This window comes from Apteryx mantelli, chromosome 1 (assembly GCF_036417845.1).
Source record: "Apteryx mantelli isolate bAptMan1 chromosome 1, bAptMan1.hap1, whole genome shotgun sequence".
Classification (NCBI taxonomy): domain Eukaryota; kingdom Metazoa; phylum Chordata; class Aves; order Apterygiformes; family Apterygidae; genus Apteryx; species Apteryx mantelli.
In genome coordinates this window covers 194,390,677-194,406,624 of record NC_089978.1, presented here as the reverse complement: position 1 = coordinate 194,406,624, position 15,948 = coordinate 194,390,677, and the positions used below count along the sequence as shown (strand labels likewise).

General features: G+C 37.4%; 1 protein-coding gene across 6 annotated transcripts in view; it reads right to left on the bottom strand.

Annotated features, from left to right (window-relative positions):
* Positions 1-278: 278 nt before the first annotated feature.
* TES (testin LIM domain protein) overlaps positions 279-15,948 on the bottom strand; it is a 28,283-nt gene continuing 12,613 nt past the window's right edge. For all 6 annotated transcript variants that reach the window (XM_067314998.1, XM_067315019.1, XM_067315010.1 and 3 more), the window contains 5 exons: positions 8,629-8,881; positions 7,228-7,563; positions 3,673-3,888; positions 2,980-3,138; positions 279-1,738 (listed from right to left, as the gene is read on the bottom strand). In XM_067314998.1, the coding sequence (XP_067171099.1) occupies positions 1,547-1,738; positions 2,980-3,138; positions 3,673-3,888; positions 7,228-7,563; positions 8,629-8,881 (1,156 nt within the window). In that variant the 3' untranslated portion in view covers positions 279-1,546. The remainder of the gene's footprint in view (positions 1,739-2,979; positions 3,139-3,672; positions 3,889-7,227; positions 7,564-8,628; positions 8,882-15,948) is intronic.

The window sequence follows — 15,948 nt, the reverse complement described above, 5'->3', positions numbered from 1 at the left end:
ACCCATGTAAATTCAAAACTTTCAAGATTCTATTTTATGACATAAGATTATGTGAACAAAGAGTAAATTCACACTAAGTTTAAGTTGTATATTTTGTTTGAATAAGACCCATTGTTTTACACCCATAAGCACAAAGATAACATGACACAATATTGCAAGCGCTAAGATGTGTGAGAGATAGTAGAGAGAACCTCAAGGACAAATAGAAGTTTGGGAACACTTTGTGCTTCTCAGCCAATAAAGAGACTTCAACATGAACAGAATCAGCAGACATCAAGTGAGCAACACTAATTTTTATTTTCAAGTGTTACAATACAGGCATCATAAAGATTAAAAAGAGAGCTGAACATAAAACTTGCATAGTCTTTTTTTTTTTCTTCCCTCCCCTCTAAGGTCAAAGACTCTCCATTTATTGTTTAGCACAGAGATATTTACAAAGTTTCACTGTAGAACTGTAATCCTTAAGAAAGGGAACCACAAGAAACAATTCATTTGGTTTCTCTAGTAAGCTAGAAAGCTAGTATACAGCCATCACTCTCTTTTATTCAAATACTGGAAGTCTTATGGGAAAGACTTTTCTGCTTTGGTTACCTTTTGCAGAATGACATTCTCAGAAATACACATGCTATTCTGTGCCACACCCCTCTGATAAAAGGCACAATGAAAAGAACATTCATAAAAACAGAAATCAGTTCTGAAAGAATAAAAATGAAACCCACCAAGGAAAGTAAAAAAATTTTTTCTTAATTTGGGCAAGACTTCCTCTTATAGTCCCCCCCCCCCCAAAAAAAAAGTAACTTTAATCTTTATAAAATGAAAACATCTCTAGGCAAGAAAAGTTGCAAGAAAAAAAAAGTAATGAGCTAAGATTGTTTTTCTTGGTACTCCATAAACTAGATGTTAGAGTACTCACTATCCTTCAACAGCCTGTGTGTCAACAATGACCAAATAAGAGCAAGCAATTACAGGCAATTTAAAATAAACAAATAAAACAAAAAAGAACACCACAACTTTGTTCTCCCTGCCTGCTTGAAGTCTACTGAACAAAAATGCACGTGGCAGTAAAATTGATCATTTTGTTTAAAGTGCTTGATGAAAGCAGGGAGATTATTAAAAGTGATAAATTAATTTGTCAAGGTGTAAGAGCTACATTTATCATTTAACACAGGGGAAAAAAAAAGGAGCATAAATCACATTTTCTTCTTCCATTAAACAAGACAGAGCAAAAAGATCCTTCATGGTGGAGAGCTCCCTTAAGTTGTATATAGTTCATAACACATTTCTCCTACATTTCTGTGGTAGGAAAACATTTTACATAAAGACCCAGGAACAAAATCTCAAAGAAGAAAGTATTATTATAGCTAAGGACTGAAGATTATAGAGCATGTTTCCTACTCATTACCCCCCCCCCCAAAAAAAAAAGGATCTTTGGGAAAATGCTGTTTAATACTTTCAATATCTTTAAATGCCCCAGTACTATGTACTTTACAGTAGAAATGCAAGAGACTTTGGAACACAGCAATGCTTAGTTTTGTGTATGTCTTCTTTAAGACATCATCTTTTTCTTACATTCCACTGAGCAAAAGACCATTCCTTCTACTGGCATAAACTTCTGGCCAATTAGACACTTGCTGCAACAGGAACACAAGAAGCACTCCTGAGTAGCATGCCAGTTAAAGCTGTTGTATGTCACACGTTGAACTTCCGGATCTATAGCATTATGACAGCCTTGGCAGATCTGATAAGTTAAAAGAATGAAAACTTAAATAAAGCATAGACATCTTCTCCACAGTTCCAGGAAAAGCTGAAATTCTTGGATTTTTTTGGAAATTAACAGGACAAGAGACAGGTGTTAGAAGAAATCTTTTAACTAAAACTCTGACTTTTGATTTTTTTCCTTTTCTAACACAAATTTTAAGCAAAATGAAGGCTAGGAGGCAAAATAACAAAACGCACAGAAGTTAGTTGTTGCTGGAACTAAATTTAAGACCACTATGGTGGTGATGACCTTCCAATGCCCAAAACGGTACTAAGAGCTTGTCATGCCAAACACAAGCATGGATTTTTATATATTAAAAGATACCTTTGGAAAGACAAGTTAAAAAATATCTTTTGGTGCATTGGCAGGTGTCAAGCCATGCCACAGAATTAAAGGTTCTAGAAAGTTTTAGGTGCAATTCATCTTACCCAGCTTTGGCTGTCAAAAATCATCATTTAGATCTCAAGACAGTTAATGAAGAGAAAAAAGCCTCTCCAAGAGATAACTCCTCTCACCTACCCAAGAATAGCATTAACTGTCTCTAGCTGGCTAGAGATAACAGTTTCTCTCCATTAACTGTATAAGTAGTCTAGATGCAGATGAGACTGAACTTGCAATAAATAGCTGCTTAATTGGTAGAGACGAATAGACTAATCACCTCCTGGATTATAGAGTTCCTAGCATAAGCAGAAATTAAGAACTACCATGCTTTCTCAAAACTCCAGCTTTATCATCAGTCTGCTTTATTACAACTTATGGTTAGAAATACACATAAAATAATGAAGTGCCTAGATTGCAGCTGCCACTGCTGGCTTTTAACAGACCAAATAATCATGAATTGAATCCCACTGGTCACAGTTAGCTATAATTGACAAAAATGAGACATTTAGCTGCACTACTCATCATTATACATCTCACTCATCCTGTTAGACAATCTTGCCTCAACACTAGAAAAATTAGATCTATTTTCAGACACCCCCTCCAACCCCCACACTCCTAAGTAGTTTTAGATCAAGTTTATGAACTAACAAAATACCTGGCTGCTTATAAGTTTCTTTTAAGGGGAGGAAGGCGGGGGGCGGGGGGGAGAATGACTGACTTGGACCCAAATTTGCATTCAATGTACATTTTTCAGATACTCTCACACTGGGGAAGAGAAGTTATGTTCCACAGGTACACTCATTTCTTTCATAGCACCAATATGCCTGCAAGGATCTTACCGCAGCATGGTTCTTCACGTAGCATGGTTTACAGACAGGCTTGTCATTCACCATTACATAGATTTCCCCAGCCAAAACACAATCACAATCAAAACAGCAAAAGTGCTTCAGATGCCAGTTTTGACCTTCCGCTTGGGTATATTCATTGCTGAATATCAGCTAAGAGGAAAATACAACAAACATTAATTCATGCATTTGAATAGTATTTCCTTCAATAAAGATAGCCTCAGGATGTTTTGTAACTTCCCAGGAACTACTGGAGATCCCACTGTTTCAAGTTATTTCAACACCACAAATGAATGTGTTAGTTTGACTTTGTTTCCAAAACCTTCCAATTTGTTTATTATAAACAGTAAATGCTAAAGACATCAGGCAGTCTGTTTTCCGTATTCTGCATAAGGTGTAATGTAGTAAGGCACTCCACCTAGTGTCCCTTCACAAGGGAACAGTTTGTGTATTATATATACATCCTTGCAGACTGCACAAAAAGGCCCCCAAATCCAAAACAAAACTGTGGATTTTCCTGAATGCAGTGTGTCCATTACATATCAATTCTAGTTCCTTGCAACTGCAAACAGCCAAGACTGGTGCAGGGACATCATCCCCTGTACTGAAATACTTTACTTGAAATCACATTCAGTTTTCAGAATGGCAAACCTGTGTTCTAAAACAAAGGACTGGAATCTTTCCTACCTCATCACATCCAGCACAGCGAGGTTTTTCACTATCACAATAATGTCTTCCACAGTACAGGTTACCATTCTTCCAGAAATAGATCATGTCTACTAGAAGTTCACTGCAAGTGCAGCAGACAAAACAAGCTGGGTGCCACAATTTGTCATACCCAGCACGCTCTGCATAGACAGCTGGGTCACCTTCCTTCATGTTCAGTTTGCAGCAATAGCAGAACTGGAAAGAATTTATTACAAAATTAAGTAATTCTATGAAGAGGTATGTTTACAGCAATTATGTTACCTACATGTTTTAAAAATTCCATTTTCCTAGACTGAAATTGAAGCATTACTTTACTTTCATGATCAGATAATAACATGACGTGATGCCACAGTACTGGCTTAATTAGGCAATTCAAGATGATGCACATACTGACACAGCACTAGTTAAATGGATTATTGCATTTTGCCATATTTGTATTCTTGGAATTATAGTCCAGTTCCTATAAAAGATTCCAAGAGATAATTAAAATTCATGTTATGTTCTACAAGTCTTACATGCTTAAGAACAAGGAATCTCCAAAGCTAACTGACTAGACCAAGACTGGAATACATGACAAGAAAACAGCTGTGTACTTATAGGTCGTGAGAAGATCAAGCCTTATCGCCATCACCAGTGTGGAAAAATTTATTACTGTTAATAATTCAAACTCGTTCTGTTTAAAGCTGCATTCTAGGGTTGCTCAGTCACTTATGGCTATTGTCCAATATACTGTGATTAACCATCTTGGGATGGGGAGAGCAATTACGGAAAAATGACTAAAAATTTTATGAACATACTACACTACAAATAGCACCCCAAAGTTCATAGATGATCTTCTGCTCTATACCTTCTTACAGAGAGGATTTTGTCATCAAGTCAAAGACCACAGGTGGCTTATGTAACTGAAGTATAATCTAATCTATGGTTTAATCATCCATTTTGCATTTCCTGCAGTCCAGTCAGTCTGTGGACTGGGCTGAGCATTCTGGGATGGTTTTCTCCACAATCCACACTACTACAAATCCAAACCTAATTGGGCTTTTTTTTAAATATGAATATGAGTGAGAATATGAAATGAATTTTTTAAATATGAGCTATAAAGCTCATTGATCAGATTCTCACACTTGCTTCAAATGAGCAATTCCAAAATACACAGAGAAATACATCAAAAGGGTAGAGAGAACAGTCTATGAAACAAATAAAAGGGGAAGCATAAAAACATTTTTTTAAAAGCTTTTTGACTTCTTTCTACTCCAAAACTCATACTCCCACAGAAGTCATTTGGAAAGTTTAGCAGTGGTATGACCCAGAGCAGCACAAGATGATACATTTACCTATCACTCATAGCATCCTCAGCCTTAGAAGACTAAAAGGGACAAAGAAAATAATTACTTCTTTAAAAAAAGGTAAAGATTATTCAGTAGAGTATCCATTTGTGTTATTCAGCTTTTAATCATGGTGAAACAATGACATTTTTACAAAGCCAAATATTATAGATAGATTTACATCACTAGAAGAGACGTGATTATAAGAGAACTGCAGTCTATTCCTATAAATTCACTTTTAAAAAAAATGGTCTACTTTAAAGCACTGAACTTGCAAGAGATGTCAAAGAACACATGCTTTCAGACTCAGTCAGGAAGATGACTGATGACAAATAATTTGGAAAACAAAGATGCAGAATTAAAGGATAGAAAAAAAGTGTAAACAAGGAAAATTACTCTCCTGCCAGGTGTTTGACAGCTCTTCTGTGTGTCTTTGGTTCTGAACTGCTTAAAAGAAAAAAGTGGAGATATTTTCAGCTATATCCAGTTATCCAGTAGCATCTTCAGTCCCATGGCAGAAATCATGGAAAATCCTTAAAAATAATATGCCTAAGTTCTGATTATTTAGGTAATAGGGGTACATTTAGCATCTAAAAACATAAGCAACTCAAAAGCTCACATTGTTTTGCTTTTAAACTTCTTCCAAGATCACGATGAAAAATGATAAGGAGCATCTGGCCTAAACTACAGCAGCCACGCTCAGTCAGGTACTTGAGTTAACCCTCTCCTCCCTGCAAACTTCTTAGAAAGTAAATAAAAAAGTGTAATGTAAAACCAAAGCACCTTTTGATACAAGTACTCAACAAGAAGGACGTGAACTCCCTTGACTTAAGATAGTCCAAATCAGCTGGCCAGTAGGGTACAATCCAAGGTGCATATTTCTGTAGGTTTTTCCTCAAGGAGGTAGTGAAGAATTGCTGTGATGAAAGGTAACTCAGCAGGAAAGACTGGGTTACACTAAGTGACAGTGACCTATCAGGTCATTATGAAACAACTCTAAATACTACATAATGTCAGAATCTCCAAGAAAAGAAAGTGGTGAAAACAGAATAACTCAATTCTGAAAGTAGCCACAGATAACCAGTTCTGCATAGAATACGACTGATTATGGCAAGTGGAGATGGTCAAAGCTAAATTTTAAGTGTTCACTTCATATTCCATCCAAAGTATGTCAGAAGTAATGTAGTAGGTTGGTTTAAAAACAAACAAAAAAAACAAAACAAACCCACCCACACACTGAAAGACATATGCTACAATTCTGTTAACAGACATACTTTTATCTTTACCTAGAACTTGAATATTATTTTTTCCCCATAAGTAAATCTAGAGACAAATCATTTTTTATTCTGGAATTCAAAGAGCACAAAACAGTAACATTTCTGGAAATCAAGCTACAGGAGCTTTTGCCACACTGAAGTGAAGATCTACCAGAAAGCAATGGAAGAGTGAAGGATGGCTTAAGGAACTGTTGGTAAGAAGCTACTTAAATTTGGTAGTTCACTTATTGTACCCCTATTTAGGATTCATAACAGGTAGCTGAGATGCACAGCAAAAGTTTGCAGGATATGGCCTTAATAAAGCAGTTCTGACATAAGTAGTTTTAGCAGTATCAGTGAAAACAGGGTAATTTTCCATTACTCATTTTTGTTGAGCTATTTCAAGACAGAAATCACATGCCAAAGAAAGAAAACTGATGTGAACAGCTGGCTAGTCAATAGAGCAGTTGTGCAATTATACAGCCTGGCTTGCTGCAGGTGGGAGGGAGAGGTGTTACTTTACTACTTCTTAATTTCATTTTAAAGAGAATCCATCAGTTGTGTAATCTCAGTGCTTTTCCAAGAAGGAGGAATAAAACACAGGCTACCAAAATTAAACTCTTCAAGAAGAGAGTGTTGCAGTTAGTCCTTAAGACTATAGAAGTTTCTTCATTATTCTGCAAAAGCCATCCTGCTATACCATATCTCCTAGCTAACATTTTGTGCAACAGGCATGGAAGGATGATCTAGGAAGTCGTTTATTTGTTGCAATTTACTAAATACTGTTAGCAGTCAAGGGTTCTGAGCAGACACTAACATACATTTCCAGTTCCCCCTTCCTTCTTTCTCTCCCCATATTCTCAGCATTCCAAGTTAACAAACAATGTTAATTGGATTAAAATGACCAAAGAGAACACTCAAATGGTAATCTACCTTTCATTTCTTATACTTACATACTGAGATGCCTTCAGATCTGCTGACTTGCCCTCCATTGCTCCTACAGCAGCTGAGGTGCCTCTGTCACCATTATTCACGTTGTTCTTGTCAGTAGCTTTAGTTTCCACCTCACCAGGAAGCTTGACATCTCCTACGCCGAGTGCCTCGTTCTTATACTTCTTCACAAATTGTTCCATCTGCTTCACTTCACTGGGAGATAGCTCGTGGCATTTTGAAGGATCCTGATCATGAGCGGGCAGCTGCTTTGCCAACTGTTTCTTCCTGTACTGTGCGCCTTCTGAGCCAGCAACAGGCTGTTTCTCCTTTGGAAGCATCTGCATATACTGTCTAGCCTAAACCAAGAGGAATTAGACATCAGATGCCACTTCAGCTATAGACCCATCCTTTTAAAACAAACAAATGACTAAGATCAGCTCTACTGTTGTTAGCGACAGTCAAATTTGTCAAAAACAAGGTTGTTTCCATAAACACTAAGCTCCCAAAACATAGTAGATAGAGATGAAAATACAGCAGATGCATTAATTGGCTTCTTCCCAGCATAAGGGACAGGCTTCTTTTAAGCCTTTACAACATGTAGAATACTTATTTACTCCGAAAAGTAATAACTCTGAACAATAATTAACATTTACATAGCACCTGGTCTCTTTAAAACTGTCTTAACCCCCCCCCCCCACACACACACACACTGATCATCAGGATAGCATTAAGTAGAAGCTGAAATATCTTGCGTGAGGCATACAGCCCATTGCAGAAATAATTCTAGCCAAATAAAGAAGAAAGCTTTGTTTTAATAAAGCAAGGACAAGCCTAGGAACTGAAAACTAACTGAATGTTAAGCAACAGTGAATTTAGATATGGAATGTTTAATTCATTCACTGAAAAATGGTATTTTAGAGAGGCAGGTCAGAGCTAATAAGATTCCAACATGGATCACAAAACCCAGCAGTACAGTAAGTTAACAATTAAAGCTTGAAAAGTGAAGCAAAATCCCCAGAAGGCTGTCTCATCTATTTGAGCTGAGAAACATACTGGAAGAGAGTTTTTCTTTGGGATGTCAACACTGAACTTGTTCTTACCATATACAGTAAAAGCTATACGCAAGACAGTGTTCCCCTTAACTTTAAGCGATGACAATTTTTTTCTTTTAAATCCACAGTCCATCCAATTTTTTCAAGATTACTAAAAAAGGCAGGTTAGAGAAACTGCACTCCAGAGAACTTACAAACAACGTTTCTTATTTTCTTCCTAATCAAAAATAAATAAATAAATTAAAAAAAAAAAACAAAGTCGTCCATACAGAGGAACTACAAGAAGCAAATTTATCCTTTTGATAAACTCTACTTCTCCATCTCCCATCAACTCCTGCCTTAAACAAAGAAAAAGCAGCTTTGACTTACAAGTATCTGATTCTGAACAGGAGGAGCCCACTCATAAGTGACAGTGTTGATGGATATATTCTTCTTGGCTGGCACTGGATTAGTCAGTATCATTACATTACGTTTATACATGGGAATGCCATCATTTTTCAGCTTTGCAATAAGGGTTGTGTATTTTGTATCTTCAAAGAGTTTCCCCACTTTCCGATCTTCCTCATTGCTTGTGAGGACATCATGCTCTTCCTGGCCACACTTGCAGTTGCGGCATATTTTTCTGAAATTTTGAGAAACGGCAGCAAAGTTATAATCACAGCTGCAAACTACATCTTACACTAGCTGCATGCATAGTAACGATGTCACTGGGAATCCCAAACCTTGTTTTCAGGGTTTTGGTTAGGGCATATGAGTTGTTCTTCAATTTTTCAAAGACCTTTTGAGGATATTCTTGATTTCTTCTGTTAAATTCTATGATGACCATTTCAGTGAACAAAGATGTTTACCACTTACATTAGCACTTTTTAATAAAACATCATTCTTTCAGTGAAGACAGGGCACAGACCTTGCACATACATGTCTTATCACCCACCTATCAGATTTATTTCAGGTAGTCATCTATCAGTTATGACCTTAATGCACCCACATGATAGCCAGTGATCATTTATTTAGGCTTTTAGTTTGTAAGGTTCTCTTTATACACTCAAAATTTCACATTCTTTACCGTTTTCTCCATATGCATTTCACTATGCATGATATTTGCTTATTACAGGGCTGCGAGCAAGTGTTTTGAGTAATGTTTTCAGTTTTCCTAGAAAGGAAGAAAAATGTGTATGGCCATATGTAAAGTGTAACTGCACCAAGATCTGTCCTGAAGTTCGGCATTTAAGAGAAGATTAAAGAAGAGTAATTAGTTTATACAGACAAAGCCTTTCAAACAGCTCTGAACCAAGTCAGAGGTACTCTGGTACATGCTGTACAGGGAATTTCCACAGATAACAGCCTTAAAAGGTAGAAGGCTCTACATATTCAGATATAAATGGAATTATTCTTTAGCATACAACATGTACCACATTTGAACTCCTTTGATTAAAGGGTTTTAGATCATAATGTACTAGTTTAAGCATAATTAAACAATTCACATATAATAAGCAGAACCTTTAATTAGACAAGCTAATTTACTATTTATTAACGGATTTCTACAGCTTCCACTCAAGCCATAGTATATGGCATCAGTGACGTTAGAAGTGAACTCTTTTTTCCCCCCCCCCTTTAAACATCCTAAGAAAACTGATCCAACTTCTGAATCTCTGTTGAACTTGAACGAGCAATATTTTACCTCAATATCTATTCTTTATATAGTGAATAGCATAAAATGGGCATCTATAAAATGCTTTTCAACCCTACCCACCAGAATCCATCTAACTCTCAGATTATCTACACCTTGCTTTCCAAAATCTTGAAGGCAAGATGCATACCTTATCTTAAGGGTTGTAACAAGTACATGTCCTTCCACAGTGCTGAAACATGCCATGACTGCCACAGGCCCATTAGATGGCAGAGAAGGGAGGAGGAAAGAGGACCTACATATAGTTGATCACACAATAGACATAAGAATATGTGACCAGCCCCAAAGATACACACATAACCAGAGGTACCCTGGTTTACAATGTTTACTAACATTTTAGTGTGACACATGCAGCCCTGGACATGTGATTATCCAGCAACCATAATTTCCTAAGTTATGAGGCTCATCCCTAAGTTATGAGGCTCATCCCAATCAAAAATAGCTAACAGCTATTAGAAGTGAGTCACTCTAGAAACAGCCAGCAGAACAATATCAAGAAGGACAGATTCCCCTGTGCAACAAAAAAAGCTCTACAAAAGGTCAATAATCAGAGTTAAATTTTTTTTATATATATAATAGCCTATATATTATATAAATTTTATGTATATTTGATGGTTTGTACAATTTTCAACTCATTCCCACAACAGGAAAACAAGAGACAAATCTCAGAATTAATACTTATCTGTGAATCTGTGACTGAGTAAACACTAAGCACTTTGAACGTTTTATTAAGCTGGGAGATTGCAAACATGGACAAGCATAGCCCATTAAGCCTAAATACGTTAGGCATAGATACATAGTATCTCTACATATTAGAGATACTATACATCTCTCAAGCACTTGCAATATAAAATTCTTTATGATAGTCAGCACCACTCTACACATAAGTCCCTGAGATAATACTTAAGCTATTTAAAAGAATAGGAAAGCAATTTATGTTCAGTTTGCTGATCTTTTAAGGTATAATTATATGCACCCTTTATTACCAGCTTTTAATTATGTCTTCACAACTGAAAGCTAGTTGGCAGTATCAGACCTTCCTTTTTGTGGGTTTAGTTCATTAATACATCAATGACTAACATGCAGTTATATGCCCCACAGTGTGCCTGAAACTTGACTTCAAGCAGTTATTTCATTCAAGCAACTTTTTACCAGATATTTTCTCCATTTTAATTTAGCAATAATAAGTCCCAGTTTTAGCCTTGCCTCTTGACAGGACGTGCTCTAATATAACAGGTGACTGAACAGAGGTTCTCAGGCGAACTTCAGATTGATGCAAGTAAAGTGTAGTTCTCCAGTCCTGCTGTTCAGAACTACTATGCTTGCGAACAAATCTGAACGAAAATACTTCATTGTATTGCCTACGTGGTCACAACAGTGGTGTAACAGTTTGTCTAGCTCTTATCAGTCTATATAGCATTCAACTGCAGTGAAGTAGCGCTCAGTCTGGAGACTTAAGAGCCATCCCCAGCAAGTGGTGGAGGAATTGCTACCCTTCTGTTCAAGTTTCTACACATGCTGAAAGAGCTGCAAGGGCATCTTACTCTTGCTCGTGTTAGGTCATGAAATGGCACATCTATTTTCCAGTACAGACCTTCCTCTCAGAAGGCAGAACATAATTTTGAGAACCAGTTTCCATTTCCAAATAGGAAAGTACCCTGACTCAACTGCTTTTATCCTTAATGTTACTTTGAAGGCTTAACATGTTTTGCTATTTTCAGTATTTCTGAAAGTTTCTTCTTTGTTGTCCTGATAAATTGATGAAGAAATACTTGCAAAAAAATGAAAGCATACAGCTCTTCCTCAGATCCTTCCTGGGTCCTACTGTGAAACTGTCATAAAACTTCTGTGGTTTATATTTTAATTGAAAAGAATGAGATCATCATCCTGATTCTCGCCTGATGCCCCCCCTCCACCCACCCATCCCAACCTTGCTTAAGTTAAGAAACTGACTGTGCACATTTCAGTCTAATGTTTTCTCCTTGCTCTTTGAATAGCAAGGCCTGAATTAAAGGCCAGGCACTGCCTTTTCTTTAAGGCTACTCTAATGATTTATAGAACAGATGGCTGATGCAGGACTCTGCCTACATGCAGTTTGCAAGATGCTGTTACAGGGGCTACATTACAAAGCTACAAGTGGGGTGGTCCTGTCATGAGGGCTTCTTGATAGACCAAACCTGCGAATGCAGGAGAAAACAATCCAGAAAGAATTTGGAGGATGCCAAGTCACAGCTGATGTCAGCATATTTTGGTAAATTCACAGGGAAATCCCTAAGGCTGCTGCTCTTTTTCCCCGCTCCCCAAATCTCCACTAGATCTCAGCTGCGTGAACATTTTGGTATGCTGCTAAGAGCATTCTGTCCTGATTTATAATCCTTTTTCTTGAATAATTCCCAGTTCTAAAAGATATCCAGTTGACATTTACACACACTGCTTGTAATACAGAGTATTGTTCTCAATTTATACATGCCTTCTTCCACTAAGCTGCCACATCAGTCCTGTTCATTAGGAACTGTCCCTTCTGCAGGAAGGATATGCCAATTGCCTCTACTTAGGCTAGATTAGCTGGTCATTACTTTGCTATGATACAGCCATCTTCCTTAAGATAACCCACCCCATTATCTCAAACTTCTACTTTACAAGTTCAAGAACTGAAACTTACTTTTTACTTTCAGTTTTAAAGCAAACACCTCACATGCCCCAGAACAACCAGTTGCTATTATATACACACATATACATACAAAGACAGAGATTCACCTCCCTTGGCTCTACCTAGAAGACAGCCAGCAAGACTTTTTTGTTCTCTCCCTCTACTTTGTCACTGAGGGGTGATAATGGGGAAGGCTGCCCCTCTCCCCCAGATTTCTTTCACTAGAGTATGTTCACCAAAACCACTACTGAAGGAGTAGAGACTGCTGTTCATGTGTTTGCAGCTCTTAGGACTTGAGCGAAGGAGATAAATATTCCTCCAGTCAAATCTTAGCAGGTTGGAAAGCTTTTCCTGTTCAAAACAGGACAGATGGGGAGGAAGCTTCAACATTTGTGGAATTAAAAGTTGTATATTACTGTTAAAAACAGACTTAGTGGATTGTGTCTTGTTTTCAGGTCTTGGGCAGGCAGAAAAGGGAAGAAGGAAGGTATGTAGATCCTGTCTTCTCAGGCTGTAAATTCCCATGTCATGGCTTTCATGGCACCTGCCTGACAGCCTTGGTTTCAAAGGATATTAAAGCCAACTTTAATATTAGAGCCATCTTTGCCTTCCAGGGATTATATCTGCACAGAAGAGTCAGATGCTGACAGCAGTCATTCCCAAGCTCAAGACTCCTGTATCCAGAAGCTTTTTAAGATCTTGGCAAGTCACACAGGAGACAGTTATCACTTTCCGGTGTATACGACTAAGATAAATCAGAATGTTCCTGCTTGCAGGAGCTTGTCTCCAGTCCCATACCACCCTCTAGTGGCAAACATGCTCCCAAAGAACAAGAAAATTATAGCAAGTATAGTCTGTTGCAGTCAGCTTTCCCTGCTAATTTTGCAGAGGCAGTTTTGCAAGCTGAAGGAATTTTAATATCTGAACTAAGACCCTGCCTACTATTTCAGCTAAACTTATAAGGAAGCTTGATTCCAAGGACAATTTTAAAAACAAAACAGTTATTTATCTCAGAGTATTAAACAGGTAATTCTTCACTATTTGGTTATTACTGTGGCACTCAGTGTAGCAATTTGCATTTAACTTACACCAGGAGGCTTTCAGAACTTCAGAACTAAGGAACAAGTTTTAATACGGGCTTTGTTCATCACTATTTCTGTACTAGCCAATTTTAACAGTTCTGCATCTATATAATTATCCCACACATAGGGCCAAGAGCTATAGCACCTTCAAAGCCTTCAAACTTCAAGCTCTCCTGTGTCCTGCACCTCAGAAGACTATTGTATTTTCTGAACACTACAGCTAGAGAGAAGAATATGATATAGTCACACTGTAAAACCCTGCTATCACATGGATAGACTTGCATTCTTTCCTGCACTTTCCAATATGACTACCCAAAGGTAGAATTTAGGTTCTTTTGTGTAGAAATACAAAGAGAAATTACACCACTGCACTCTGATGCATGCTGGAGTTTTCAGGTGTTCCTGGAGAGAATGAGAATTATGTCATGTTCTTCAGTTCATCCAGGAGAGGACAGTGTCACCCTGAACAGGCCACAGCTACGAGTAAAGCCTACTGATAAAGTAATATGAAGGCAAACAATTGCTACCCCAGCTAGACTTCACAACTTTAACAGCTTCTCTAGCCACAATCCCGAGTTCAACACCTGTCTCTTACAGAGGAGACAAAGTGTAGCATGAACTATCAAAAGCAGTTCAAGTTTAATTACCAGCTTCAAAGGTAATATTCTTGTCTACTTCTGCTAGTTTGACTTCCACTTAAAATAGAGTTTGAGCTTTTTAGGCTAAGTGAACAGATATTCTGATGGTTAAATACACAGATATTCTGAATCCATACCCTTCTGTCCTAATGATGACTCCTGAAATCTGTCATGCAAAGCATATATTAATATTTTTCCTTTGCAAAAACTGTTTATGCAGAGCTGATTTAATTGATTTAGGATTTGCATGCTGCTTGCCCCCAATAGCAGCTCTGGCACAGAACAGCAATTTTCCAACCCACCACAGAACAGAAGCCTAGACTGCTATTTTTTCAGAGGCAGATTTCACACTGATCTGTTACCAGGAAGAAGCATTTCAGGCATATTACAGCCTCCCTATTGCATGGATTATCCTATATCATTCCAGTTTCCAGATTAAAACTTCAGTCTCAGCTAAACAGCTGGTATGATAGGACCACTGTTTTCTTTTTTTTTTTTTTCCTTACTTGCTCTTTAAATCCTCTGCTGTCCACAGACTCTCACTCGCTTTGTAAGAAAACAAGCGCTCTGAAGAGCTACATAATCAGGATCTACCACAACGGATCCTAATCACAGGAGCCTAGTGAAACAATAAAAAACAAAAAACCCAACCCCCTCCCCCCCCAAGAAGCAGACACTGAACGAGATTCAACTTTCTAACTTGGCAAACATAACAGTATGTGATTGTATTGCTTTAAGCATTTTATTCCTTTTTATTCCAACTTCTTTCCTGCTGAAGAATAAGCTAGGAATTACAAGGTTCCTTGATAATGGGAACTAAGAATAAGAGAAAACAAGAAGAGTTAAGAAAACGTTAATGGCCTAATCTTTCTTTCAGTTGGTATTTCCCCATCTCTCAAGCAGAAACTGACACGACTTCTCATCTAACTATAGATAAACAATACTATTTATTCCCACATTTTTTATATTCTGTTTTATCAAAGTACTTATATGCACACAAGTTAAACTTTGTCCTGTTATATTTTTCTTGTACTACATGCATAAATCCCCTCAGTGACTGTTTTCTTAAAAAGCCTTTCTAAACTACTCCTGTCTTATACACCAATAAATAGTTGTGATCACCAAGATATTACCGCTACTGGAACTATCTGGTCCATTATTTATATTTTGTTTCTGTAGTTACATATTACAGATACTTAACTGAGAAGCTATAACTTCACCAGCTTACATAAACGAGTCTTTGCAGTCTGTTTTGACAGGTTATTTTCTAAACTCATTCTCACTTGCAGCCAAATACTAGGGTACAGATTTAATATCTCCTAGGCCTTATCTGCATTTGATGCCACTCTGGCCATGTTGGAAAGACTACAGTAAAACACCTACAAAAGAAAAGCCTACTGTGGATACAGTTATAAGTGTAGCCATGTAGCATTGCAGAAACTTAATTACTTTCATCAGCTAGCACATGCTAACACTAATGTCGTTTATTTGTATGTCCTTTGTAGACTATTCACTTTGAAATTGGTGCTGACTTCCCCCCCCCACTTCAAAAACTAGAATCACTAGACTATATTTCAAAGCACACCCAGAATAATTAGTGAACTGAGCTAGCCAGAGCTGTGTGTTAAG